Source organism: Dama dama, chromosome 18 (assembly GCF_033118175.1).
Source record: "Dama dama isolate Ldn47 chromosome 18, ASM3311817v1, whole genome shotgun sequence".
Lineage (NCBI taxonomy): Eukaryota > Metazoa > Chordata > Mammalia > Artiodactyla > Cervidae > Dama > Dama dama.
This window is the reverse complement of record NC_083698.1, coordinates 29,203,868-29,231,259: the sequence shown is the minus strand read 5'-3', so window position 1 is coordinate 29,231,259 and position 27,392 is coordinate 29,203,868. Positions and strand designations below refer to the sequence as shown.

Here is a 27,392-nt window from a genome sequence, read left to right as displayed (position 1 = left end):
CATTCAAATCCTGTAGATTGTAAAGGGTAAAACAAGGATTTGATAGTTTTGGCCATTCCTGCCAGGAGTAACTTCAGATTTCTTTTTAGGTCATTTCCTCATATATCAGTGTGAACCATTTTTGAAAGAATTTGAGTAGAAACTGTTCAGAGTGTGTGTTAACAATGAACATTTTTTTTCCTTATCAAAATCCTAGATTCTTTTTCATATTATCATCATTACTTGGTACTTGGGTCTAATGAAAAATATGGTGCTTTGTGGACCATTTCTAAACTCTGAGTATGTTTGAAGTTTGCTTTTTGCAGTTGATTTTTAATAACTTTCCACCACATTTCATGCAACATTGGAGGTATTTTACTGATACTGCCCCACAGTAACTTTTCAGTTTTGAAAGAAAAGAATTTCTTTTGTTGTGAACTGTATATTTGTACATGGAATGAGCTGGTGGAGCTAAGGAGTTAGGAGGTTGTGCACTGTTATTTTTAGTACTCTATCACTTCACCCTGATTGCCGGAGTAGTTCCTGGCTAACTTTCCCATGAGTTTTTAACCTCTTGCTGGGCTTATGTAACAGGAAACAGGCTGTCAGGAACAAATAGTGGCATATCAGGAGCACCCTTTAGCAGCAAATGATTCAGTTTGCTCTGCCTTTCCCTCTCTTAAAGTAGACTGATAAATGATCTCAACTTAAGTCTTTCGGTGCGGCATTCCTAGGTTAAGTTTCAGTTTTGGAGAGGCAAAATATTTTTACCAAGACCATGATTCAATCCAGGCGACAAGAGAAGATGAGTGTATTATAAGGTGAACTATTCAGTGAGCAGTGTCATGTCCTGGGACTGTGGATTTAAGTATATCTTTGCTTTTTCTCCAACTCTTAAGGCTGGCATGATGTGCAAACTTCAGGAGAGAGATGATATCGGGCGAATCGAACTGGTCCAGAAGCTGGCAAGAGAAAACTGTCAGTTTTTGCAGACGGACAAAAAAGAACAGGAGAAATCTGAACACGTAAGCACTTTTCCTCTTGGGAATGCAGGTTTGAGGGGGTGGAAAGTGTTTCTGGTTGTATGTTTGAAGGGAAGAATATTTTATTTTAAATTCTTTGGGCTTGGGTTTTTTTTTTTTTTCCCCCTCCAAAAGCATGCTTCTTAGTAAAAGAGAATGACAACTGCTCTAATTTTCTAGGCCAGTGGTTTATGACACTGGATTTAGAAGCAGTCTCTTCACAGAAGCAGATCGTGTAGAAATATAAGAATGCACAGGAGCACATGTGAATGCATGTCTATTTGATAGCTTCTAGGCTTGACTTGGGGAGTTTCACCCCATCAGAAACTCTATGGAGTATGAATTCTAAAAGAACATTTTGATGTACTTTTATGTTGAGCCCAGGGGGTGGATATAGTTATCAAGCAAATAAGTCCTAACTCAAGAAGTAGGTGAGAACAGAGGAACAGATTCTAGATGCTTAGACCCAGAGGCAGAGTCAGAAGGGCGTTTTCCCAGTATTTCATGAAAGTTTGTGTTCCAACAAGAGTTATATTGTTTAGTTGCAGTTAGGCTGGAGGGAAGGGACGCTTTGCTCCGTTGTCCTGAAAGCAGTTATTCAGCCTGAGCCTTAGAACCAAGAACGCTGCGGTCATGCTGGGGAGACAATGGGACCACTCACTTCGGCTCCACATTGTTGTCTGTTGACTTCGTGTTGTTGTTTGTAAGGCCTCACCCTCCATGCTGAGCCTTCCAGGATTGCTCATGAAGGGGAACATTCCCCCGTGTGTATGAACGTGTCTTTTCTCTGACTTTTAATCTTTGCTGAAATTTTGTTTTCAACCCTTTGCAAGGGAGCAGAATTGGTTCATGCTCATTCTGCTCCGAGACCATCAATACAAACACCAGGGATTGACGGAGCGGGAGAGGAGGGGAGAGGCCCCAGGATGGCAGGCTGTTCCATTTGATCATGTAACATGTCTATAGCAGTGTGGCACCAAGTCATTAGCTATCAGTGTCTCAAGGGGGAGAACAATTAGGCAGTTTCAGAGCCTGCAGTGGCAGTTATCTCAGATGTCACTGTTGGCTGTAAGTTTGAGTGGACGTCTCAGGAACCTTCACCTCAGTGGGTACTACTTAAGGAGCTTTCTTGTGTTGTTAAAAACACTCCAGAGGTTAACTATATGGAAGACTGACTCCTAACCTCTTCTGCATCCATAGAATATCCCAGTGCATGTCTTAAATTTCTCAAAACAATGTTCCTTTTGATTCATCTTAGTTAGAAGAGCAGTCCTTTACATATACTATATTTTACCGATTTTAGCGTGTTCTCCCTTCCTCCCTCCACATACATCTTAGAATTTCTGAAATCAGGATGAGTCTTAACAGTTGATAATATGAAAACATGCCCTAGTTTAATTGGGAGCATTTCTCTTCCCTAGTGGTCCTTAAAAAGGATGACATATTATACAATGGAGAAGGAAATGGCAACCCACTCCAGTATTCTTGCCTGGAAAATCCCATGGACAGAGGAGCCTGGGACAGTTCATAGGGTTGCAAAGTCAGACAAAACTGAGTGACGGAGCACACATTATACAATGGATTGTATATTTGATTCAGTGGATCAGTAACAACCTGAGGGGAGAGAGAGATCTTTTAAAATCAAACCAATAGAGTAACCCTTCCCCCTTCCCCAAGGTCAGAAATCACCAGCCTTAGGCCATAGACAGCTTTATGCTTAATAAAAAGCTACCTGTGTTGCCTTTTCCTTATTAGTTTAATCCAGAATATTATAGTTAACAGTTAATGAGAATATAATACCCTCTAAATACATAGTAACAAATCTGAAAGTGCAGCTGTTAATGACTTTGACCATGAGATGCAAATTTAGTGGTGGAAGGTTTGCGACTCTGCTTACGGTTGTGTACTCACTGTTTACTCACTCACTCTTTAAACCTTCATTTTAAGATTGTAAAAAAGAACACTATGGTTTTTTATTTCTTGAATGAATGTCGTAATATGGATGCATTAACAGTTCTGAAGATTGTGTCCTTCTGAGGGGAAAGATGATGTATAAATAAATAGTGGAATGATGGCCTTTTCTGTTTAGACTTCTCCTGCTGAAGCTGACAGTCAGGAAAGGTGAATGTGAAGGATCTTTCTTCCTTCATGATAAATATGAACTTAGTCATTCTGTGATCTCCCTCCTTCAAGCTGACACCAGCTGAACTGAAAAGCTCTCAAGGCTAAGACTTCCACAGTGCACCACCAAATGGAACCTTTGACACTGGATGCTTCCTGCACCTTTTGCAGTTGTGTTAGGAATAAAAACCACCTGCTGGATTATTTCACTCTTTTGTCTTAAGCACTCGATATAGCAGTCCCTTTGCTTGCCCACTGAGTTCAGTGTCCATGAGCTGGTTGCAGCATTTTCATTTTTCTTGCCCTCACTTTCTTTTCAGCATCAGTCATCTGTTCTTGTCTATGAAAACGTGCAGAATATACAGAGGAAACTGCAATTTACTTACTGTAAACTTTACTTTGCAGTTTCCTACTCTTAAAACAATAACAATTATGACCAAACCCTAGAGTTACATACAAATTTCCTTTCTTTTGTGATTCTCAAATGCTTCAACTACCTCATCTACCATTCCTGAGCCAAAATAATTTAAGTGGACAGTGGTAAAATTTGAGTTTATTTTATTTTATTTTATTTATTTATTTAAAATTTGAGTTTAGAATCTCAGATGCCTATTGAGTCATTCTTTTTAATGAACGACTTTGCTTCTCCAGTCCCAGTAAGCCATGTCCCTCTTTGTACATAAGCATTCAAAAGAGAAAGCTACTTTAAGGTCCTACTGCCCAGAGATAGACATGAATTTGATAGAATAAGGCTTTTGTTGCTGGTGCATCTTGTTACAAATTGAAGGGGCTTTGAGATTTCTGAGTAGGCATATCTAATATCTTCTTAAACTGGTAAATACCATGATTAAAAATGGATGCAATTAGAGAAATGCTTCACTCTGTGCTTTTGCCAGGGTGTTTCTGAAGTTTAAAAAAGTTAAATGTATAATTATCACAAGTTTCTCAGGAAGCACTTACTTTTCCTATTTTCTATTAACAGGCTGTAGGCAAAATTAGCCAGCACTCATTCCTAAGTGTTGAAAATTATGTGAGAACTTTAAGAAGGGGACAGAAAGGGCTCTCTCTTATAAACATTATGAGAGTGAGCTTAATATTTGGTCATTAATTCTTTAAAGAAATTGCCTCTTATGTAGGCATCGTATTTTCTAGTCTTAGTTCTATGATTATATCCATAGAGGAAGGGGCATATGTTACCAAATGGGAACTTTTGAGCTTGACCTGGAAGGATGACTAAAGTCATAGAAGGGCAGGGCAGGGAAGAGCATTTAAGACAGAGGGACCGTCAGGAAGGTGTGTGAGTTGAGCCTTGGCAGTTCTTGGGAAAGGAGTTGGGGTGGGGTGGGCTGTGAGGGAAGGTAGAATTCGATTGTGAAAGACCTGGCAACCCACTCTAAGCAGTTTAGACTTGCTTTTCTGGCCAAGGAAAGCCATCAAAGAAGGGAAGTGGCATAATCAGATGTGGGCTTTGTAAGATCCCTCTGGCATTGGTTTAGAGGAAAAATTGAGTGAGGAAGAGGGAAACGTTGGAGAAAACCCTTAGAAAGATATTGTTGTGAGCCAGGTGAGAGATGTAAGTCTGATCCAGGGTGGCAACTCTGGGAAATGAGAAGGTCACAGATGGTGGGTGAGTCATTTAGATGGTAAACTTGGCAGTATTTGATGACTGGTGATGGGAGGCTGTGTGTGCTAATTTATACTAAGCAATTTTGAAGTTTGTACTACAATTTCCTGGTATAGACATGAGAACGTTGTCTTTATCTCCAGAATGGTTGGTCACTTTTCCCAAAAAGCTCTGTAGCCATTTACCTTGCCTTGTCCTGCAGTTGTTTCAGGTATCTGAGATAGATGCTACAGTACACAGTGTTTATCTCATCAGCAAATCATCAGATGGGTTTTTGGCTTATAGTAGGGAGACTGCTTCTTCTGAGACCCAGGTACTTGGACAATAGCTTAAGCATAGAGAATCTCTGGTAACCTCAAAATGAACTGAATTATTTGGCCAATGCTTTGGCATTGGTTGCAGTGATGTGTGTACCTCCTTCAGAACTAACTGTGATTTTAGAGGTGTTCTCCTGATCCATTTAGTCTGAGTTGGTGTTTCTATACTGTTATTTTGGAATATCCTTGGTCGTTTATTCATTCAGTGAATCTTTATTAAAGCTAATGTTGTAGTGGATCCAGAATAACTATGCTGGTTCCTCCCTGAAGGAGTGTAGTTCCGTTGTGGAGAGGAGATACAGACACATGTAACAGTGGTGTGAGGAGACAGTGGTAATAATCCACAGAGAGATCCATGGGTGTCACAGCAAGACTTTTCACCCGGGCAGACAGGACTCTTTCTCATGGCAGAGGTAGAGTTTGATGTGGGCCTTGAAGTAGGTTTGAAGTTGGATTTAAACAATCCAAACTGAAGAAAAGCATTCCTGGCAGAGAGAGGAGCATTAGAAAATACACAAGGCGTTTTTGTTTTCTCCTTGAAATTGAAACCACTCTGTGTCACCAGAGCACCAAGAGTGGGGTTAAGGAAGATGGTGGCAAAGATTTAGAAGGAAAAGTGAGGAACACTATCGGGGCCAGGCTGTGGAGGATTTCGAGGGCTGACACGTTTCACTTCATTCTACAAATAATGAAGAGCCATTGACTTGTTTTGTTAGTTTTCATCAAAAAGAAGGATGAGGGGTCCCTTCTGTGAGGGAAATTATATTATTTCAGTGTGATGGGTCAGAAAGCTGAGGCTGGTGGGTGACCAAGCAGAGCTGGGCCAAGTGGCAACTCAAGTCCAACTGCCCCTGGTCACCCGCTCGCTTAGCCGTCAACCCCGGAGGGAGCCCGGTATGAGGACCGGAAGCCGAGATGACAGGGTGGTCCTGAGGAAGAGCGACCACCAGGACGGCGGCCCTGGGGGAAAGACAGAACGATGAGGTACTGAAAGGATGGTGGTGGTGAAGTGTGGGAAGGAAGAAAGAAAAGGGATGCTTAGGTACAAGCTTATTTTGAGTTCTAACTTAATTTTTTAAAGTTCACATTTAGTATCTGTGAAGCAGCTGGATTGAAGAACAGCTCTAGTTGTGGGTGCTGTGTTCTGCCATACCATTGCGCTGTTTACTGGAAAACTGAAACTCAGCTTTTCCTGAAATGTTGTTTATGCTTCATAGTGTATTATCTTGTAGAAGAGGAGTAGCAACAAGCAGCTCCTAAACTCGACCTCCCAATTTCCAAACTGCAGAAACGAAAGTCTATAAAACGTACGTGAAAGCCGTGCCTAGCGATGCATGCTTTCCATGGGGACCCTGTCTGTATCCCTCCCTCTCCCCACCCCGCTTTCTTTAGTTCCTTTGTTAAGTCTGGGGACCCACCCTACTTCCTTCCCCTTTTCCAATTCACTCATGAAATATGGGTGGGAAGGAGGTTTTACACATTCTGAAACCGAATCTTGGCAGGGTCTGCTGCCAGGCTGGGGTCCCTATCTCTCAACCTAAACCGGAATTTCCTCTCCCCCGTTTCCTGCAGCCTCATCCTGCAGCCCTGCTTGCGTCAAAGGGCTCGCTGGGCGTCCAGGGGCTTGCTGCCCGTGTGTCCCGGGGGCAGAAGTGGGCTGAGGAGTCTGGCTCCTGCCGCTCTTTATTCCACATTCTAAAAGTTGGTCTCTGCATTTTCCCAACTTTCGTTTAGTCTCTTACTTGAAAAAAAAAAAAAGACTTTATATAAAATGAAAACCCTCTTTATGCTCTATGTGAAATACTGAAAAGAGATGGCCTTATTATTCTGTATTCAAACTTGCTTTATACATCGAGGTGAATAAAATTAAAGAGGGATCATGGCATTATTTGAAGTTTGCCAGTAATTTAGTTTAACCAAGAACTACTTAAAGACAAGTGCAGTGTTATCACATCATTGCTTAGTTTCAAAAGCCAGAATTCAAATGTAATAGGCAAGTCATAACATATTAAGTGGCCCACTACTGAGAAATTCTGTGCAGAAACTATGTTGTTTTTCTTAATAAGAAAAATCCCAACTTTGTGTTGGTTTGGCATTTACATATATACATTTTTAGAGGAAATAGGCTTCCTTGAGTGAGTTGTTTTAATTCATCTTTAATCAGGATTAATTTGGCCACAGAGTAATCACGAAAGTGATAGAGAAGAGAGGTCTTACCTCCAAGAAGTTTACGGTTTGGCTAGAGATAAAATTCACACGTGGAAAACCAGTGCACCATTCAAGACAGTGTTAAACGAAGTGTTTAAATAATTTCACAGACGTTCAGGGAGAAGGAAGTACCTCTGGTAAACTTTTTCACAGTTGCAGCAATCCATAGAGAAGCTCTTTTCCTTTTTCAAAAGCAAGGTTTGGAAGTTTGGTTCATTTTAAATCCTGCTTTTATTTTGTTTTTTTTTTCCATCATAAAATTGGCAGCCAGGCAGCCAGGGGACTTCAGTGTTTGAGCTCCTACTGTCTGGCAGAGCCATCTGCCCACTAGCTGGGGTTTTTAGGTCTCACAAGAAGCCTGTTGCAAGTCTCAACATTTAAAAAATATTATCTTCAGTTTTTAACATTTTAAGCAGAGAGGAACTGGTCATTATTGTATTTGTTTATTTTTCTGAAGATACTCATTTATTTTTAAAAAGGCCCAGTTAAGAAAATGGATCCTGGCTCAGTTAGTTTGGTTTATCAAATTCATATTCTTAGCTGATGTTGGATTCCCTATGGTACAGATGCTACTCACCAGGTTTATCAAGTTCTTCTACTTGTAAGATTGAAATAGTCATGTTATCTTTAGTATGTTTGAGAAATCATACTGCCGTGTTGTGCTGTGCTTCATCGCTCAGTCGTGTCTGACTCTTTGCGACCCCATAGACTGTAGCCCGCCAGGCTCCTCTGTCCATGGGGATTCTCCAGGCAAGAATATTAGAGTGGGTTGCCATGCCCTCCTCCAGCGGGAGAAATCATACTAAATATGGTGAAACATTGAAATACTGAAAAATAAAGTATTTTTCTCAACTTTTGTTTCCCTCAGTGGTATAACTCACTCCAGACCCCTGACAACCTTATATTCTTTTTTTCTCTACCCCATTAAGGTGTGATCTACATTAATATAACAGTATTAATACTTTGTAGGTTGTCATCTGATCAGTTAACACTAGAAATCTTCGGTGGTTTGGTTTCATTTGAATTTATAATGAGTGCTTTAAGACAAAAGGATAGAGAAAAGATGCATGGACAGATGGACAGCCCTTCATAGAGAGATGGACTGTACTTTATGACAACTGTGACCACTGAGGCTTGGAGAAATAAGACATGGAGACACAGGGACTCATGTACATTGTGTCTTGATTCCCCCAAAGACTGTCCTGATACATCAGTGCTTTGGGGGGAGTCAACATTGCAAGAAATTTAGAGGCTGAGTTCACAGTTACTGTTGTCTAGTTGCCAAGTCCTGTCCAACTCTTTTGTGACCCCATGGACTGTAGCCCACCAGACTCTGTCCGTGGGATTCTCCAGGCAAGAGTACTGGCGTGGGCTGCCATGCCCACCTCCAGGGGATCTTCCTGACCCAGGGATCTCCTGTGTCTCCTGCATTGGCAGGCAGTGAATTCTTTACCACTGAGCCACCTGGGAAGGCCGGAGTTCCCAGTTACCTGCATCCTAAGTTCCAAGGTGCTATGGAAGCTTGTCACAGGGCACTCAGCTGGTCCAGGGAGACACGCCTGTGTCCCTGAGGAAGAGACAGGATCTGAAGAGTCAGAAGAGTTCCTAGAAGAAGTGAGGCAGGGCAGGCGTTCCAGGCAGAGGAGAAAACCTTGGGAGGACCGGAAGGGCTGATGCCGAGAGGACGCTGCAGCTCTGCATGGGGAACCAAGAGGCTGGACGGCGCTCCGGGGAGGGCGAGGAGGCAGGTCTGCCCGAGAGGCGGGGACAGAGGAGGCAAGGCCTTACCCACAGGCTTAGTCAGAGATGGGGTGCTCAGAGTGAGAGAGCCCTTGTGGAGACTTTAAACAAGAGAGGAAGATGATTAGATTTGAAGTTTTGAGATTCCTCTGCTGCACTGTGGGAACGGGTTTGCCAGCCAAGAATGGGTCACACTCACTCCCTTCAAAGCTTTCTGACTCGCCTTCCCTCACAGACCTCTCTTGATTTTACATAAAACAGTAACCAGCATAAACGTCAAAGCTTTGCTGTGAAGACAGAATGTCCATTTATAGCTCAGCGTTTAACTGAACAGCTTTACTCTAAAATGTACCATATCAAAAAATAAAAAAATAAAATGTACCACATCATCATTTTTCTTTAAAAAATTGACTTTGATTCAGTCCTGTTTCATAGAATAAATTTTGAATTTGTATGTAATATGAATACTTTCTGTTAATTAACACCTGACAGGCACGTATGTTCAGATTAAATGTACTTAACTTTGCTGCATAATATTTGCTGCATATTGATTCAACCAGAGTTTGGTGATTTCTGTGTGATTCACATACTTCAGTTGATAAAGACGAGGAAAAGAAATTTATAAAAGATTTTCATGTGGGATGTAAAGAACTTTTTTTTTTTTCCTTTTGCAGTGGGAAGTGGGTGGAAAGGAAAAATTCCATCTGGCATACAGCAGCCCTAAATGTTGTTTTAAGAGAGCAAAAATAGAAGATGGCTGAAAATATCATAACAGAACATAGCAGGCTGTGGGCAAATGTACAGTACATATTTTCCTAATAAATCATGTTAAATACCCATATTTTGCTTAAAACATGACCATGTTCTTGTTTGTCAGTACATACAAATTTGTCTTTAATTTTTTAAAAATCAACCACTCCATTATTGAAGAACAAAAGACTTGTTTGGGTGTCTTGAAGTTAATGCTGTCACATTAAGTCTACCTGGAATAGGTTTTTGTGGGGTTTTCTTTCCTTTTCCAATCTCTCCCTCCTGTATTAAGAAAAAGAAATGGAGAAATAAGATATGGCATGTCTCTTCATTTATTGTACATTTGTCCGTAATTAGGTGAACAAGGCTCAACAATTTTAACAAAACTTTGTAAATGTCTTCTTTGTTCAGGTTCCAGGAATGACTGGGCATGATCCAGATGAGCTGAGTCAGAGTAAAGGATTAGGGGCTCCTTTAGATCCAAGAAATAGAGAGGGAGTGAACAATGGTGATAATAAGATAATTAGGATGGCAGGAAGTGGCCCTGGGGTAGGGATTTCCAAGGAAGCTCATGAAAACTCAATGAGTCCCAGAAGCATATCTTAGTGACCTCTCAGGTGGGGGTGGGGTAGAAGGTGTCCAGTTAAAATTTTGACCCTGTGCGATCAAAATCATATGGGGGATTCGTTAAACCTTTCTTGATCTTGCCTTGGCTACAACTTATAGAGGTAAAACAAGCTTCCTATTGGTACTCTTGTGAATAAAGAATTCTGATGATCCCCAGATGGTGCAATGCCTAATAAAATATCAAACTGAATTTTATGGTTGGAGATGCTGTCACTTTCTCCCAGGTCAGTGACCTTACTATAAGGAATCGAACCCTCATCTCCTGCATTGGGAGGTGGTTTCTTTACCACTGAGCCACCAGGGAAGCAGTTACCCCATCAGAAAACTAACACAGCAAGTCCTAAAAGCGGGCACAAACAGTTTTGCCAACAAGAAGTTACTGGGACATTCAGTTCTTATTGAACATCCATAGGGAAGCACAGAACTGAAAATTACCTCTGTGTTAAAACAATACTTTGATATAACTCTAAAATCGTGGGAACTGAGAGGTTAATTGAAGCCGTGGAGATAATACTGGCTCCTCTCCTACTACGTACGACTGGAATACACAGTGGCAGAGACAGAAACATGCATGGCTCCAGTTAGTGCTGAATTGTCCCTACAGGTTTGAGGTTAAGGGATGTACCAGCCAGGTGGAGAAGGGAAGCTTTTGAGCTTGTGTGTGAAGTCGCTCAGTCATGTCCGACTCTTTGTGACCCCATGGACTGTAGCCTACCAGGCTCCTCCGTCCATGGGATTTTCCAGGCAAGAGTATATTGGAGTGGGTTGCCATTTCCTTCTCCAGTTTGAGCTTAGATGAGGCCAAATTCTAACTAACCCTTACAATCCAAGAGAAGAAACTTTGGAACAAAGCAGAGAGCCAGTTTTATTCTGATTGTCTTTTAAGGAATATACTTGAATGCCAGATGCTTGTGGGCAGATGCCTCTCAAGACTTGCTGAGCTGTTAAATGCCATTTCCATTGTAAGTTAGCAATCGTGTCTGACCTGTATCCAAATTTTAAGTAGATCCCACTTCTATCTGAAGTCAGTAAATCTCAAATTCCTGTCCTTTAGTATTACTCATGATCTTGGCACATGGAGGAGATCTGCATAGACCTGAGACAAGTTTGCCGCACCCTGGAAAATCCCTTCTTCACAAAGATCCAGGTGGCCCTGGGTAGAGTCAACGTCTGTAGCTGCTGAGCCCCCCGGGCCCCGCCCCGTGTGCTTTGCCAGTTTTGCATCTTGGCTCTGACTTCTGCTTTTAGATACCACACCTGGCCATGCCAGAACCTTCAGAGAAGAGGGCAGTGAGAGTTTTGTTGGGCCCGTTTTGGCCCAAACCTAAGTTTTAAGATCGCTTTACTCCAGAAGAAAAAAGTCAGGAATGCTGTCTTTTTCTTCCAAGTGATAGAGGATGGCAGACTGCAGACTTCCCAGTCTGGGGGACCCCAGAAGGAAGAGTTGGGTAGCACAGGCCTACAAAAGACCCAGAGGGAATTCAATGTGTGTTCCTTAACCAGATGCGATGACCCAGCAATTCTAGGGGATTCAGTCACTTACTTGACTGCCTCGAGGTCTTCAGACCGATGCTAGCAACTCAAATCAGTCAGATGCTTAGCTTCTCTACCATTAGCAGCTTATTTCAGATTCCCCTGTTTGAACTCCTAGAGATGATTAGGAAAAATCCTACTAGGAAGGAGACAGCCAGGTAACTGTTTAGCTTGCTGCTACCAACAGTGGGCATTCAGCTGTGACACATAAAGTTCACTTTGTTGAGGGCCTAAATGATTTTTAATTTCAGTAGAACTTTCTCCTTTTCAAATATAGAGCAAATTTTTTTAAATGTTTGGCCAAGATTAATTTATTCTTTCCTATATTCACTGAGAAAAGCATTTGTTAAGCACTGATGAACCAGGCATCACACATGATTGAAGAGAGACATAAGTGAGCAAGATTGTATTTGAGCCCCCAAGCTCATCACCACTTATGAGGGAGGAGGATTGAAAACAAAGACAAGAGAGTTAAAGAAGGGTAATGTACAGACTCAAGAAAAGAAGGAGTGTACTTTGAATAAGGTGTCTGTTTCTAGAAAATCGTTTCTTCACCTTCTTGTGAGGTATTTGCTAAATTAAACATCATCTCTTTTACTTCCTGGCATTGTGACCAGGTAAGACAAATCATAAATGGCAGACATCATAAGTCTTATCTCTAAGGAGAGTTAGATATTGTTGCAAAATGGCATTGCCCATTTTCCTCTCTCCCCATTTTCTAGCTACAAAATATTTTAAAAATTAGTATATTGTATTTAGTTCTTGACCTGTTTAATAATTGAATTTGTTTTTGACAACAAGCTTCATTCTTGAGATTTATGGATGTTTAACAGTCAAGAACAAGGCATCAGGCAACTTGCTGGAATTTATGGCACATTTCTTTCTGTTAGAGACTTTTTTGTTTACATTTGTTCTACCAGCTGTAAAGTAATACATGCGTTTTGCAGAGAATTTAGAAATAATAGAAAGCTACAAGGAAGAAAAGAAAAATTTGATGAGAACTAACCAGGATTTCTCCTCACTGTCTCCATAATCAGCACATGGATTATGAGGCTTTTCTTACATTTCTATAACAGACTTCACTTATCTACTCTTCCCATTTGGGGGCCAATAGGGTTTCAAATTTTTCCAGTTATAGTAATCTGAGATGCACATGTCTAGAAAAATCTTTATCTAAGTTTATATTTCTTAAGGGAAAATTCCTAGCTGAGTAATTACTACTCACAGGTATGAACTGCCTTAATCTTTTCTGTTTTATGACTGTTCTTCTTAAAGCTTGTTCCAGTTTTCATAAACATCAACACTCCATTAAGATATTTGTTTTGTTACACCCTCACTCATATTGGAGCATCCCTGGTGGCTCAGAGGGTAAAGAGTCTGCTTGTAGTGTGGGAGACCTGGATTCGATCCCTGAGTCAGGAAGATCCCCTGGAGAAGGAAATGGCAACCCACTCCAGTATTTTTGTCTGGAAAATCCCATGAACGGAGGAGCCTGGTCAGCTACAGTCCATGGGATTGCAAAGAGTCGGACACGACTGGGCGACTTCTCTTTCTTTCTTTCTATCTTTCACCCATATTGATTATTTTGATTCTTAGAAGGAGAAGCTAAGTTTTCTTGTCAGGTTGATGGGAAGGAAAAGTATTATCTTGTTCAGATTTACATTTCTTTTCTAGTGAGGTTGAATACTTGCAGTTAATATCAGTCTATCTATATTTCTTCTGTAATTAGTCTATTCACCTCCTTTGCCCATTTTTTCCATTGGGATTTTTATTACTAATTTGAATAAGTACTTTATACATTAAGGACATAAAATCTTTGCCGTATTTGTTACATGTAGTTTTTCCAAGCTTCTTATTTTTTGTTTTTATGCACATATGAGCAAAAGAGTTGATTCATGTTTTTTAACTTTAAAAATTGCCTTTAAAATTAGAAAGTTCTTCCCACTTCTGTGGCTAGATACTTAATTTTATTTTTTTCTATTCTAGAGTTATACTTCTTACTCAGGTCTTTAATATAACTGGAATTTATTTTTATAATATAAAAGTAAGATTTCTCCATCAGCTATCACATGCAGATTTTTTCATGTTTTCAGATTTTTACTGGTTGCAGCATTAAAAAAAATCCATCGTATTCTTGAGAAGTTGAAACTGTTAACAAACTTCCTTCAAATTAAATATACAGAATATAAACTTAGTATATTACCTCTCTGAGCTTCAGTTTTCTCATCTATAAAAGTAGATTAGAGGTGTAAGATTTCTTCTGGTTCTGAAATTCCTGTCTTAAACTGAAGATGACGTCCCCCACCCCCACTTTCCCCAGTTTAGCAGCATTGGTACTTTTGAGCGTTAAGCACTTTGGGGGAAAATGTTGCCATTTTGAAATAGATGCCATTCGATTACTTAGGAGGCCCTGAGTAGCCATTTTTCACTCTGATTGCCTATGCTTATCAATGCCAAAAATCATTCTGTTCTTTTATGTTCTAAAAATACTCCTGTGGGTAGAATTTCTAAAAAATCTCCTCTTTGTGAAATGCAGTTGGTATGGGACAGATGGCGATCTAGCATCCGGCTAGAAGTGTAGCTCTGCTCTCAGTGTGTTGAAGCCACGTTTCAAGCCATGTCATTAAATATTTGGAATTGTTTCTCTGAGTTTACAATGTCCTGAGCAGGATTAAGATATGAAACTCTCAGATAATGACAAGCTGAAAAAAAAACTTTTAGATCCTACTGTCTTGAACTTCTAGAAATAAGAAGAAATTAGTCTGTTTATTTATAGTGGCTCAGTTCCTTAACCACTATCCACAACCACTGTTTGTTTGTTGTTGTTGTTTTTTAATGCAAATTTTGATCTCTCCCCTGTCTCTCAGAAAGAATATTTCTTCTCTGAGGATAAACTCTATGTTTTATTTGAACTTTTATCCCCAGCATCTAGCGTGAGGTTTTCAGTTGGTATTTGTGGACCTGATTTCTGTAGAGAAGACAAATGTGAGTGATTTGAAATAGTTCCAAAGTTCCAGCACTCAAACCAAATCTGTGCAAATTCAAAGTTATACCTGCCCCAGGATTCCAGTTCATTGGAGATTTAAAGTTTTAAATGAAAGGTTTTGTCTCAGGATTAGTCTGGAAATGACAGGAAGAAAGGACGAGGAGGTTCCTCACCAATCATCAGTTGGTAACTGCAGACAAGTCTTTAGGAGAACACATAATTGGTAAAGGGTAAAACAAACTTTCAAGCTTCAGTGAGTCACAGTTCATGGAGCAAGGATCTTACCGGGGCAGGTTTATGTATATGAAGATTTCAATTCTCTTTGGTATACTAAGTGCACATTAACATTCAGGAAAATAGATGATTTTTTTGGTCTGTATTATCATTTAAGTACTTCCATTTCTTTTCAATCCATTTTTCTCTTTCTCCACACCCATCCTTCACTCCAGAAAAAGGGAGAAACACCTACTCCTGTGTAACCAAATTTATTTCTTTCTTATTTTAACCTTCTGTCTTCCTTTTTACCTCCTAATTTTGTTTATCTTTCAAACAATTGTTGTAGTATTTCATTGCAGTTTAAATTATCTTAACCTGTTTTAATACCAACTTTTTCCATCACTGCACAATAAACCAAGAGTGACGCAGCCCTTCTTGTCTCATAGTCTTGTTTCACACTGTAAAATAAGGTTTTTGCAATGGTTATTGCTGAGACCTAGGTGTGTCCCTCTTAAAACACCAAGGAATGTGCAAAACATGAAAAAACAAGAGTGTTTACTTAAGATGCTTTGTATCTCCTTGCTCCCATGCCTTGTGATCTTGCGGTTGCTACGGTAACTAGGAATTTTTCATTCCATCACTTGCATAAGGACTGAGGCTGACCTTTTTATTACTGCTCTGCCCTCTCTGAAGTTATATGCGCACTCACGTGCATACATGCACACACATGTGCACGTGTTCACAGGCATACGCTTGTAAAGTCACATTTATATACACACAGCAGGCATTTGGAAAGAGTTATAGAGCTCCTTGACTTGAGACCTTCCCATTTTCTAAATGTATTACTTTACACTTTATTTATCTTTTATTTAAAAACTTTTTCCAGCTTTACTGTGGTATAATTTACAAAAACTGTATGTATTTGAGGTGTATAAGGTAATGTTTTGATGGATGCATACCTTGTAAAATTATCACAATCAGTCTAATTAACATATTTATACATCACGAGATTATGTTTGATTGTGTGTACGTGTGTGTGTGGTGAGAACACTTAAGATCTACTCAGGAAATTTCATGGATCCAGTGCTTTTTAAATTTGAAAAATACTTCTCCTGGGTCTGTTCACAGTTAAGAGCTTGCTTTCTCAAATAATTTCAATTTATAAATTAGATCTTTACTTATTCAGGAGGCATTTTCAGACACAACTGCGTTTCCTGTAAGAGGGATTTGGGAAGAGAGACCAGTGCCATAGGAACCAGTTGAGGGGGGTTATCATGTGCTGCATCCATACCATCCTCTTTTTACTCAGATTTTTCAAAGATTCTGTAAAACTGCTACTGTGAATTATTCAAACCCCAGGTGACAAGTATATCTGCAGCTAGTAGAAATTTTGTCTGAGTCATAATTTACCATAGGTTTTCATCTCATCTTTAGGTTGCTTGGGGACAGGGTCAATACTGATATTTTCCCTTTAGAATAACTTTGCATGTGTGTGTGTCACACACACAAAATGATATGAAAATTCTTAGGAACAAGAAGGTGTTTCTACAATTTGTATTTGCCATTTCTGTAAAATTGCCTAGCAAGCAAGATTTCAGATTTTTTAGTTGTTTTAAATCTCAGGTAACATATGTTTTGTATTTTGAGGTCCACCAAGATATACCAATAATGAGAATTGGAAATTAGCACTGTTCCCAGCACTAAGTCATCTCAGTTTTTTGCAAAGTAACAGAGTCTGTTGTGAACATATTATGCAAATCCTCTCCAAGGATGCTGTGGATTGATGGAATTCATATCCAAAGTATTGATAGACAGTTTCTCTCCAGTGAACTCAGTCATGTTAGGAGATACTTAATGATCTCATTTAGAATTTGAAGGCATCCCCATTTCTTCTAAATTACCTTCTAATAGGCTTCTGTCAGATCGTGTATGCACAAGGCAGTACCCTCAGTTGCCCTTTGACCTAGGCTTCTTGAAACCAAAGGATAAGTCTTAGTGACTTCCCAACCCAGCCAGGCCTTTGCAGATTCCCATGGACTCACTAACCAGGCTGACTGTATGTAACTCATAAGTCTTAGCAGAATGAAATAACCACCATATCTGGGACTAAGGGGCTGCAGAAGTGATGGAGTGCAGCGGCCTCACCCCATGACCGTGGCCAGCATCACGCCTTGTTTGTTGCTGCAGGTGTTTTATCTTGTTTGCACTTTAGACGTGCTGATGCTAAAGGATGTTGACTGCTCCCTTGCAAGTAATCAGCAACACCATCCCAAACTAGGGTCTCATTAGGCATGAACTCACTCCTGAAATTTCTCCTTTCTAGCCGAGCCTGCTCTCTGGACTATCTCTTTGTAGCTGAACCTCCTCCTCCCAGCCTTTGCCGACCTTTCAGTCCTTGACCTTGGGCCATTCTGATGTCTAGTATCTGCTCATCTGTCGTTCACCAGGCCGTTCATTCGTTTTACAGGCAGTGTTATTCTGGATGGAGGGGCAGCACAGAGAACAAGACAGACCAAGTCCAGGTTCTCATGAAACAAATATCAGGGTAGAACTTGTCCTGTCATTTCTCTTTGCCCTTCTCCTCTCCTTCCCCACCCATAATCTATTCAGTAACCAAGAACTACTGTATTGGAATTAGAGGACTTGCTGAGAAAGATTTAATAAAATTTAAGATTTTATGTTAAAAAATAAAAAAAATACCACCTGTGTGATTTAATAACTCTCAAGGGTCACATAGGGAGTCTCTTGTGTGAAGCAAAGAAGAGGATCTGAATTGTAGTGAACCGATACTAGACCAGAAAGAGTGTTAGGAAAATAAAATGTGCAGGAATTAGATTGAAGTTAGCCTGGATCAGATTCCTAGCCTTGCCCTAATTGTAGGGTTCTCAGAAAACTTACTTTACATGATAATAATTACTAGAGGCAGTAAAATTCAATACATACTGTTCTTCTCTAGCAGCCAGAACTTTCTATCTTGTCACATTTACTGGTTTTCTCTAGGAGTTTGACCACGTTCCATAACATAGTGTCTGCTTTCACACTATGGAAGTCAGACTTGACATAGATTTTCTAAGTCTGGGGATCCTGAACCCTATTAGTCCTTTTTAGGCTTTAGTTTGAATTATTAATCATATTATTTTAGGATTTTTTAAAATAACTAATGATCATTAACTCAAATACTCTCTTTCTGCCAGGATGTGTTTGCTAAGCAAGAGCCTTGGAATCTGGTAAATTTAAACCACTGCTCACCTTGACACACATCTGCTTAGTTTATCTTTCCCTTAGCTGCTCTATTAATCAGGTCTATCTTGCCAGCAATATCCTTTTTTTTTTTTTTCTAAAGCTCTGTTTGCTTTTTTTTTCCTGTAAGAAAATAGAATCATGAGATACATTGTCAGCAAATTCTGTGAAGGTTGTTCTTAGACAAAATTGTTTTTGGCCAGAGGAGATATTTTTTTTCAGATAAGTATTCCAGTTCTGCGGTCCCCACATTTACAGTACAAGAATAGATGCGGGCACTAATGGTTTGGTTTGCTCAGCTGTGTGTGAATTTCCATAGTGTAAGATGAGGAGAGACTCCCTAAACACTAAATCACACGCAGCTTTCCTCCGTAGGGAACCAACACTTCAGGTTTCTGGGGAAAAAGTGAAATCAAGACAACCGAATTTTGTAGGATCTGAGGATTGGGGGAAAATGTGAAGGTCATTATCTTCAGCCTTACTCACTGAAGAAGCACCTTCACTTGTCGATAATGTTTTGCCAGACTCTGCTTCAGTTTGAAAAGGAGGTCATTTTGCCTCTGTATTTCCTAAACTTGACCTTCAGTCTGCTTCCTCCAACTCACGATCTATTAACGGAAGGTTACTTTTCTACAACATCACCAATAATCCTGTTCCACAAGGCAGCATAGCTCAGAAAGTGCAAATCTCCTGCAGTGGTTTCATTGTCCCCATCTTTTTCTTCTTAGACATTCCAACTACCTGAACACTACCTCAAAGGGCATGTTTCCCAGACCATCTTGTAGTTCCTTGGTGCTGAGTCTCATGTGCTTTGATCAGCAGACTGCTCTGCCCACAGGCTCCTCACAGCCCCGCTTTGTTTTGTTGGAGATAAGATTCACATAGCATAAAAGTAACCATTTTAAAGTGTACAGTCCCATGTCTGCCCAGTGCTTGGGCCCATCAGGCCCAAGGCAGCGTGTGCACTGGAAGCCCTGCCCCTTAGTCTGCAAGGTCTCTTGCTGCCCAAGTTCTGTGGGCATCAGATTGAACTGATCCCTGCCATCGTTAACTCTATTCTTGCCAGCGCTTTATTTCCCCGCTGCTGGGTCTTGAGCCTTGCTCTCGCGGAGCTGGTGTACCTGTGGTCCTGAGACCACGTTCAGTCCCTGTCAGCCCTCATCTCCTCTTGGAACTCAGGATGATGTAGACACCTCTGTTGCCTCACACACTGGGCAGATTGGCTTGCTCTAGCTGCCAGCACCAGGGTTAACTAGTCCCTGCCATAGTTGTAGTCTCTAACATGTATTAGTGACCATCTTCCAGGGATGTCTGTGGTTCTGGTTAAGAGCTCTGTTGTTGGGTCTTCCTGGGCTTAATCTCAGCTTTAGCACACACACCCTCACCTTGGGATCTTGCTTGGCCAAGTTACTTTGTCAAAATGAGAGATTTAACAGCATTTACCCCGTGTGGGCTGTGCTGTGCTTAGTCACTTAGTCATGTCCGACTCTTTGCGACCACATGGACCGTAGCCCACCAGGCTCCTCTGTCCATGGGGATTCTCCAGGCAAGAATACTGGAGTGGGTTGCCACGCCCCCCTCCAGGGGATCTTCCCAACCTAGGGACAAACCCAGGTCTCCCGCATTGCAGGCGGATTCTTTACTGTCTGAGCCACCAGGGAAGCCAGAATTGTTGTAATGGTTAGATAAGAAGGCGGCTCAGACACTAAAGAATCTGCCTGCAGTGTGGGAGACCTGGGTTCAATCTCTGGGTTGGGAAGATCACCTGAAAGAGAAAATGGCAACCCACTCTAGTATTCTTGTCTGGAGAATTCCATGGACAGAGGAGCCTGGTGGGCTACAGTCCGTGGGATTACACAGAATTGGACATGACTGAGTAACTAACACTTAGGTAAGACAACGGAAGCTCATCTCCTAGCTGATACATGGTGAACCCTCAATAAATGTAATTGATTTATCTGTCTGGTCTTGACTTGATCCCTCCCTTGTTGCCTGTTCCTAGTAGATCTGTTAGTTGGATATGGCAGTGCTGTCTCCTTAGTTCTCCAACTGTAACTTCTACCACTGTGAGATAAAAACTACGTTAGCTTTCTTTAATGGTCTGGTAACTAATGATTACATGATGCTTTATACTTCACCATGTATACTTACCATGTATCCTCTTAAATTGGAGAAGGAAATGACAACCCACTCCAGTATTCTTGCCTGGAGAATCCCATGGGCAGAGGAGCCTGGCAGGCTATAGTTCATAGGCTCATAAGAGTCAGACACGACTTACCAACTAAACCAACCAACCAACCATCCTCTTAAGTACTGGCCAAATCTGGGAACTGCCTTAGTGATTTTCACATTAATGACTCGCAGAGTAAGATCCTGAATTAGAGCAAGTTGTGATCTCATAACTTGTCTGTCTGTATCACTATCCAGTGTGACGAGCATGCACCTCTTCTTTTCAGTTCACCCGTATCTGTTTGAGTGTCCCAGACTTCCAGTTGGTGATGAAGATGCAGAAGAGGGCGGGCCAGTGTCATCCACTGCCCGAGTAGTTGGGTGACCCTTCCTTAGGAAGAGCACCTCTCCACAGACTGTCCACTCTGTTAGCACCATCAGAGTCCACTACTTGAGATGTAGCCTGTGAGACTTATGCTGTCATTCTGTAAACCTCCACTCAAAATTGCACTTTTATCCTTTCCTCTTTCTGTTCATTCACTGATTCATTTGACTAATGTTTGAATATCTATGGAGTGCCAAGACCTGTTTGTTGGGAGTTCAGTGTTGAAGAAGATATGGTGCCTGCCTACACATGAGCTTATGCTTTAGAAGGGAAACAAAAAAGGTCGTCAGCGTGTGCTTTTTGAAATACTGGGTCTGAAGGATTCATGTGGCCCCATGGGGTCCCAGAAAAGGGCCCACCACATCAGACTGGAGGTAGAGGGGACAGGAAACATGGAGTGTGTGATTCTTGAAGTGCACTTTGTAAGGTGAATGAAAGTCCGACCAAGAAGGGTGGGAAATGAAAGGAGTCATAATAAGCTATTGGCTCTAAGTGCCATCACTGTCCTTTCAGGCTGTAATAAAACACCACAGACTGGGTGGCTTATCAACAGGAGAAATTTATTTCTCACAGTTCTGGAGGTTGAGAAATCCAAGATCAGGGCACCAGCAATTCAACGTATGATGAGAGCCCACTTTCTGGTTCATAGACAGCTCTCATTTTGCTCTGTCCTCACAGGGCAGCAAAGGGTGAAGGGATCTCTCAGGGGCCTCTTTTGTAAGGGTACTTATCGCATTCAAGAGGTCTCCACCCTCAGGACCTAGTCACCTAAAACCTCTGCCTCCAGACACCATCACGCTAGGGATTAGGTTTCAACATATAATTTTTGGAGAGAGGACTCATTTAGTCCATAGCAAATGCCTTCCTATGAATAAATTAGCAGTTACTGTGTTCACAGACTTCAGGGAAAACAGCATTGCATCTTGTACTACTTGTATGACTTCTTGAATGCCATGGCATCCAACTAGATGATTCTGTGCATCCTTCATATGACCAGTTCTCTGTGCTGCCTGCTTTACACAGGTCTGGTGATGGAGCCAGCCTGGGTCATGGGAGGAGTGTTGAGGATCCTGCTTGGGGCAGGAGGGGAGCTTAGAGGGTGCAAAATCCACATCCTCCCCAGTTGGGCCAACAGGGTGACCTGTTCCTACCCACCCCGTATTTTCCTTGTGCCCTAGACTGGGGGACAGTACCATTTAGCACAGGCCTTCCCAGGGTTGTGTTAGTTACAGGGTCTCTTATATGTCAGTTACATGGGAGCTTAGTCTGATAGAATTTTGACAGATGGAACAAGTATAACACTCAAGTTCAGAACATAGTTATCTCATGTGATGAGTGTTATAATAGAAGGGTGACTGAGGAGAGAGGGTAAAGGCAGCCTTGGAGGAGAGTGACTGTTGAGATTGAATCTGCGTTTTAAAGGTAATCCACTCGCTCACTGTCTCCCTTGCTCATGAACTTGCAAGCTCAATAAACCATTATCAAGTTAATATCATTTGCCAGACCTTGAGCTGTGTGTTAGGAAGAGAAATAGAAGTCACAGTCCCTGCCCTCAAGATGTCATCATTTCGCGGAGACCACAGAAAGAGCTGATAGTCAGAGGTCAGTGTGATAGATGTCATGACAGAGTTCTTTGAGCATCTCATCTGGACAGGCAGTGTTTCTGGCAGGAGATTTGTCAGAGAAGCTTCCTTAGATGTGGTGATAAAACGAGTTTCATTGTATGGAATGATTTGTACCTTTTGGGATTCATAGACTCCAATGAGACCTAGAATTCTGGACTCTGGCTGGGAAACTGTGCCTACACATAAAAAATCCTGTATACTTTCAGAGGGCTCTCTGAGTCCCTGAAACCCATCCATGAATCCCCAGCTAAGTTTATGCTCACAGAATAGCAGGGACACGAGAATATCAGTGGCTGCTTTCTGTGAGCACTTGGGAGAAGAACGTTTCCCATCAGAGATAATAGAAAATCAAGCAAGTATTTGTGACAATTTCAGCAGGCCTGAGAAATCCCTTAGTAATCACTTTTTCTTGCTAGTGCCAGTGATAAGTGAAAATATAAATGCAGTCAGAGATTTGGTTTGGGACTGCCTAGACCTGCTAAACTGTGAACATCAGTTCTTGACTTTATATTTTTATTACCCTATATGTATTTCATCTTAAAAATAAATGTCTTTCATGTGAATAAATGAAAGAAGAAGAGTTGGATTTGTAAGTATAAACACTGATCCTGGTCTTGGAATTTAATCTAAAGTAAGCCAAAGATACGGGTTCTATAATTCATTGAGAATTCACAGGCAGGAGAGCAGTGTAGCCATAAAAAGAAAAGAAATCATAGCTAGTTGCCCAAAGAATGGAAAAAAGATGAGGAGCAGGGAAGATCTGAAAACCCTCCTTTGTTTTTGTATTCCTCATGGGCTCTGTTGAGAAGGTCCTGTGAGTCTGTGATCACACAGCTTTCCCTCAGCACTCATCCCCCTCCCACTTTCAGTTGAGGATACCTGTTTATTTTTGCACTTCCTCTCCTCCCCCACCTCCCCACTCATCCTAGACTGCATCCCAGACTACATCCCAAGGGCAAATCTGTGAAGAATCTATGTGGCCCAGTCCTTGGAGTTTCTTGTTCTTCCCACCATCCCTTCAAGAGAGTAGGGCAAAGAACTAGTTTCTGCAAACCTGAGAGCTAAAGTGTGTGTCAGGGAGAGGAGAGGATTCTCAGTAAGCATGTACCAACCAGGGCTGAGCATCATAGGCCAAAGCAGGGGACGGGGTGGGAATATGCCTTCTGGGAATACACCCTGCTCCCCACTGCACCCTCCTCTTCAGTGTTGCCCCTGCAGAGCCCTTTCTCTTCTGAGGTCTGTGCCTCTTGTTCCGGCGTTCTTCCTAGCTCACCCATCTTCTGAGCCCTGTTGCCTGTAATCACTTTTGGGAACATTCTTGGGTGTGATTCTCTCATCCCCCTGACAAGGAAATAAATGCATTTTATTCTTAACTCCGATAATCATCACCTCCACTCTGCACCATGCTCATGGCAGGGTAGCATCTTAATGACCCTCGTTCATGGTCTCTGGCCAGAGACCACTGGGAACACAGCTGTAGTTGAGCAAGTTGGGTTTGTTGCTTGGCTTGGGGATGGAGCACTCGCCCTGTGGGGAGCCTTGCAACAGCTCAGTGCAAGAAGGTGTTAGAAGGACTCACAGGACTTGGGTTTGTGTTTGGTGACTCTGGGGAGGATTTAAAGTAGCGGGGCTTTGTTTTTGATCAAGCAGTTGGGTAATTCTGTGAGATATCTTAAATCTTATCTCTAGGAGGAGCAGCAAGGCTAAGGCTGTCACTGGGGAAGCAGCAGCCATCACTGGCTAGCTGGGCTTCCTGTTGCTTTCTGCTGCTACCAACATTTATGCTGTATCTTGTTCAGAGTGGCCGTTGTTTTGTCTTGTCCCACCACAGCACAGAGTGACCTTCTCTAGTGTTGACTTTTTGCAGAATCTTTGGCATTTAACAGGAGAACACAGGGCTGGGCCTGAGTGCCCAGGCTGGCTCCAGGTGTCTGGGCTGCTTCTCCTTCCCGTCTTCACTGCTCTGAATTGCCCTGCTTCAGAGATCAGCCTCCTTGATCAGAGCCTCCACCTGCTGCCTCCTCGACTGCCTGCCTGTCCCCTTCACTCCTGTAAAGACTTGTCCTCAGCCCCTCCATGCTGCCCTGGTTTATCGGCTGTTCTCTTGGCTCCTCCTTCCGCTAACCAGACAGACGCCACGTGGTGATGAGCTGTGTGCGTGTGCTGATGTGGCCCTGAGCGCCTCTCCTCCCTCCTGTCTCCATTGCTGATCACTTCCCTGGGGTGGGGGTTGGGGGGCGTGGATCGTTCACTGTTCCCCTCTCAGGTTTCTGAACACCTTGGCAGGAAGGCCTAAAACCATACACATGTGTTACCCTCAGCAGCACAAAGCTGTCTGGCAATTGCTTTTTCCATAACTTGTTTATCCCCTGTTGCACCCCCAAAGCCATTTCTCCAATAATTTTCTCTTTGGGCCACCAGTGAACCCCCTCCGCCCAGAAGAGGGTCTCAACTCATACTCTGCAAAGATGATGGAAACCATCTCATCTGTTCTACCTCAGCTTTCTTCTTTTCCCTGCTCTATTTTTTTCCCCCTAAACCTCCATTGTCTTCTTTGCCCTGATACTCTCTGAAAGGAGGAACTCTTGGTCCTGCGGCAGCCTCACCCCTTCACACCTGTTCCTGACCTGTCTCGCCTCTCTTCCATCACCTTTCACCTCCCCACTTCCCCAGCCAGACAGCCTCTTCAGCCGGACTCCTTCCCTTCCTGGTGACATTCTAAGGAGGTCTTTCTCGTCTGTGCACTTCCTCCATGTCCTCTCACACCTCAACACTCCTCTTCCCACCACTGGACTTAACCGTGGTCTTGTCATCACTTTCTCGTGGACTCTTCATCTTCGTAAGCTTGATGACATCAGATAAGCTTTTCGTTGCCCTCCACCTACTCCTGGCTCATCTCGGTGTCACTTCTTCATCATCTCTTGAGTAGGTTTCCTCGTGACTCTGATCCCTCTCTTTTCCTCTCTACTTCTATGTTTTCTCTTCCTTTATCCATCTTCATAATCCCCTTTCTCTCCTGCTTCCCTTTAACAGTCTCACCCACTCCCTAACTGGAATAATTCACAGATTTGTCTCTGTCCTTGGCCTTCATACAGAGGCCTCGTTCTTTATTTCTAACTGCTTGCTAAACATCTACAGCATGATGTATTGTCAGTCCTGAAACATCAGTTGTCTGAAACCAGATCCATCAGTCTCAGCAGAACCAGTTTTTTTGCCCCGTTTAATGGCACTTCCGTTCTCTGTCACCCACAGCTCTGGGATTCGATCTGTCACCTTTGACAGTCAAATCCCATGAGTCCTACCTTTGCTTTTGCTTCTTGCGTATGGCCTCGTCTTGGGGAGCTCACCACATTAGACTTGCGTTATGGAGCTATCACCTTGTCATCTAAGGGCAGGGCACCAGTCTTCCTCACCTCCGCTTGCGCCTTAGTGGCTGGCACAACACCTTCCCCACAGGAAATCCGCCCCCCTCCACTGTCTGTTGAATGATTGTCTCTAAGTTAAGCATTTTAATGCTGTACTTGCATTTCACAAACTATTTGTCATTGAATGCATTTCTTTTCATTTGTTCGCTGAATACCTTTATTCTTAGCTGAGCAAGCACCAGAATGAAGTTTCATGACCAGAGCCTCAACTCTGGTACTTCTGCTGTTTTTCAGGAAGAGCAGTTTGGCATATGTTGGACGCGAGGCATTAATCTCACCTTCCTTCTTGAGAGCAGATATAATACATAGGGTTATTATGTTTTCACGGCAATTTTAGATAACTTCCATCTCCCTTTATACATTGATTTTTCTGCTTTTTCGCTTCTTTATTTTTTAACAGGTTTTCAAAATGGAAACTACCACTGTGACATAAGATGCTATTGATAGTGCATCAATATGGTTCAGCTAGTCCCCTGCCCAGCAGAGTGTAGCTGCTCCGTGCACAGCCCTGTAATACATATTAGTTACACAGACATTAGAGAAGCCCTTCCCATCCATATGCATGCACATGGCCTGCGGAAGTTAATAATGCCATATATCACATGCACGTAGAATGTAAAATGTACTTCAAAATGACAGTGGGCTCATATAAAACGAGTATTGGCTTACGACAAGAGGAAAGCCAGAGGAAGCTTTTTGTCCTTTCAGACCTGCTCTTTACTGAATTATCTGCTTCTGTGTCTCAGTATCCCAGACTCCATTTTGCCAACCCCTCCTACTTTTTTGGGGGTCAATATTATGCTCATCTTTCCAGCCACCTTATTTCACTTCAGCCACATGGATAACAAAAGAACCTCCTTGGAGAAATGAAAGATAGCAATTACACATTGGTATTCATGTTACACGAGTCGCTGCCATCCTCGGGGACTTTAACAATGAATATCCAGCATTAATTGCCACAGTAACTGCGTGTCTGACCTTGCTGAAATGTAATACATCAGTTTTACATAGTAAAATTATTTGCCACTAAGAGATTAAAAAGGCATGATCATAAAATTGTATTGCTGTTTGGAATGACTAGTAGTTTTTATTTTTAAGGTCTTGGAGAACTCGAATGAGTAGGTTGCTATATTTTCTTAGAAATGAGAACATTGGGAGTTGAAATCTTAGTATTCCCATTGACTTGGTTGGCAATTATGACAAGAATAGTGCCTTCCTATTCTTATGGAAGGTGAATAAAATACATTGGCATCTCCAGTTAATCAGTGGAAAATGATTAATAAGGCATGGAGACATAGTACTTTTTATCTACTTGGGGGAAAATGTTCTTTTTGTGTGTTTATACCTAATTTATGTAGGTTTTCTGCCAGGAGCAGGAACATAGAAACATGCCTGGAACCCCAGGACCTGTTTCCCTTTGTAGCA

The 27,392-nt window shown here is 41.9% G+C and overlaps 1 protein-coding gene across 5 annotated transcripts in view; it reads left to right on the top strand.

The window, feature by feature from the left end:
* Window positions 1-27,392, top strand: part of RAPGEF5 (Rap guanine nucleotide exchange factor 5) — a 306,460-nt gene that overhangs the window by 205,103 nt on the left and 73,965 nt on the right. For all 5 annotated transcript variants that reach the window (XM_061165052.1, XM_061165053.1, XM_061165054.1 and 2 more), the window contains one exon: window positions 879-1,004. In XM_061165052.1, coding sequence (XP_061021035.1) covers window positions 879-1,004 — 126 coding nt within the window. The remainder of the gene's footprint in view (window positions 1-878; window positions 1,005-27,392) is intronic.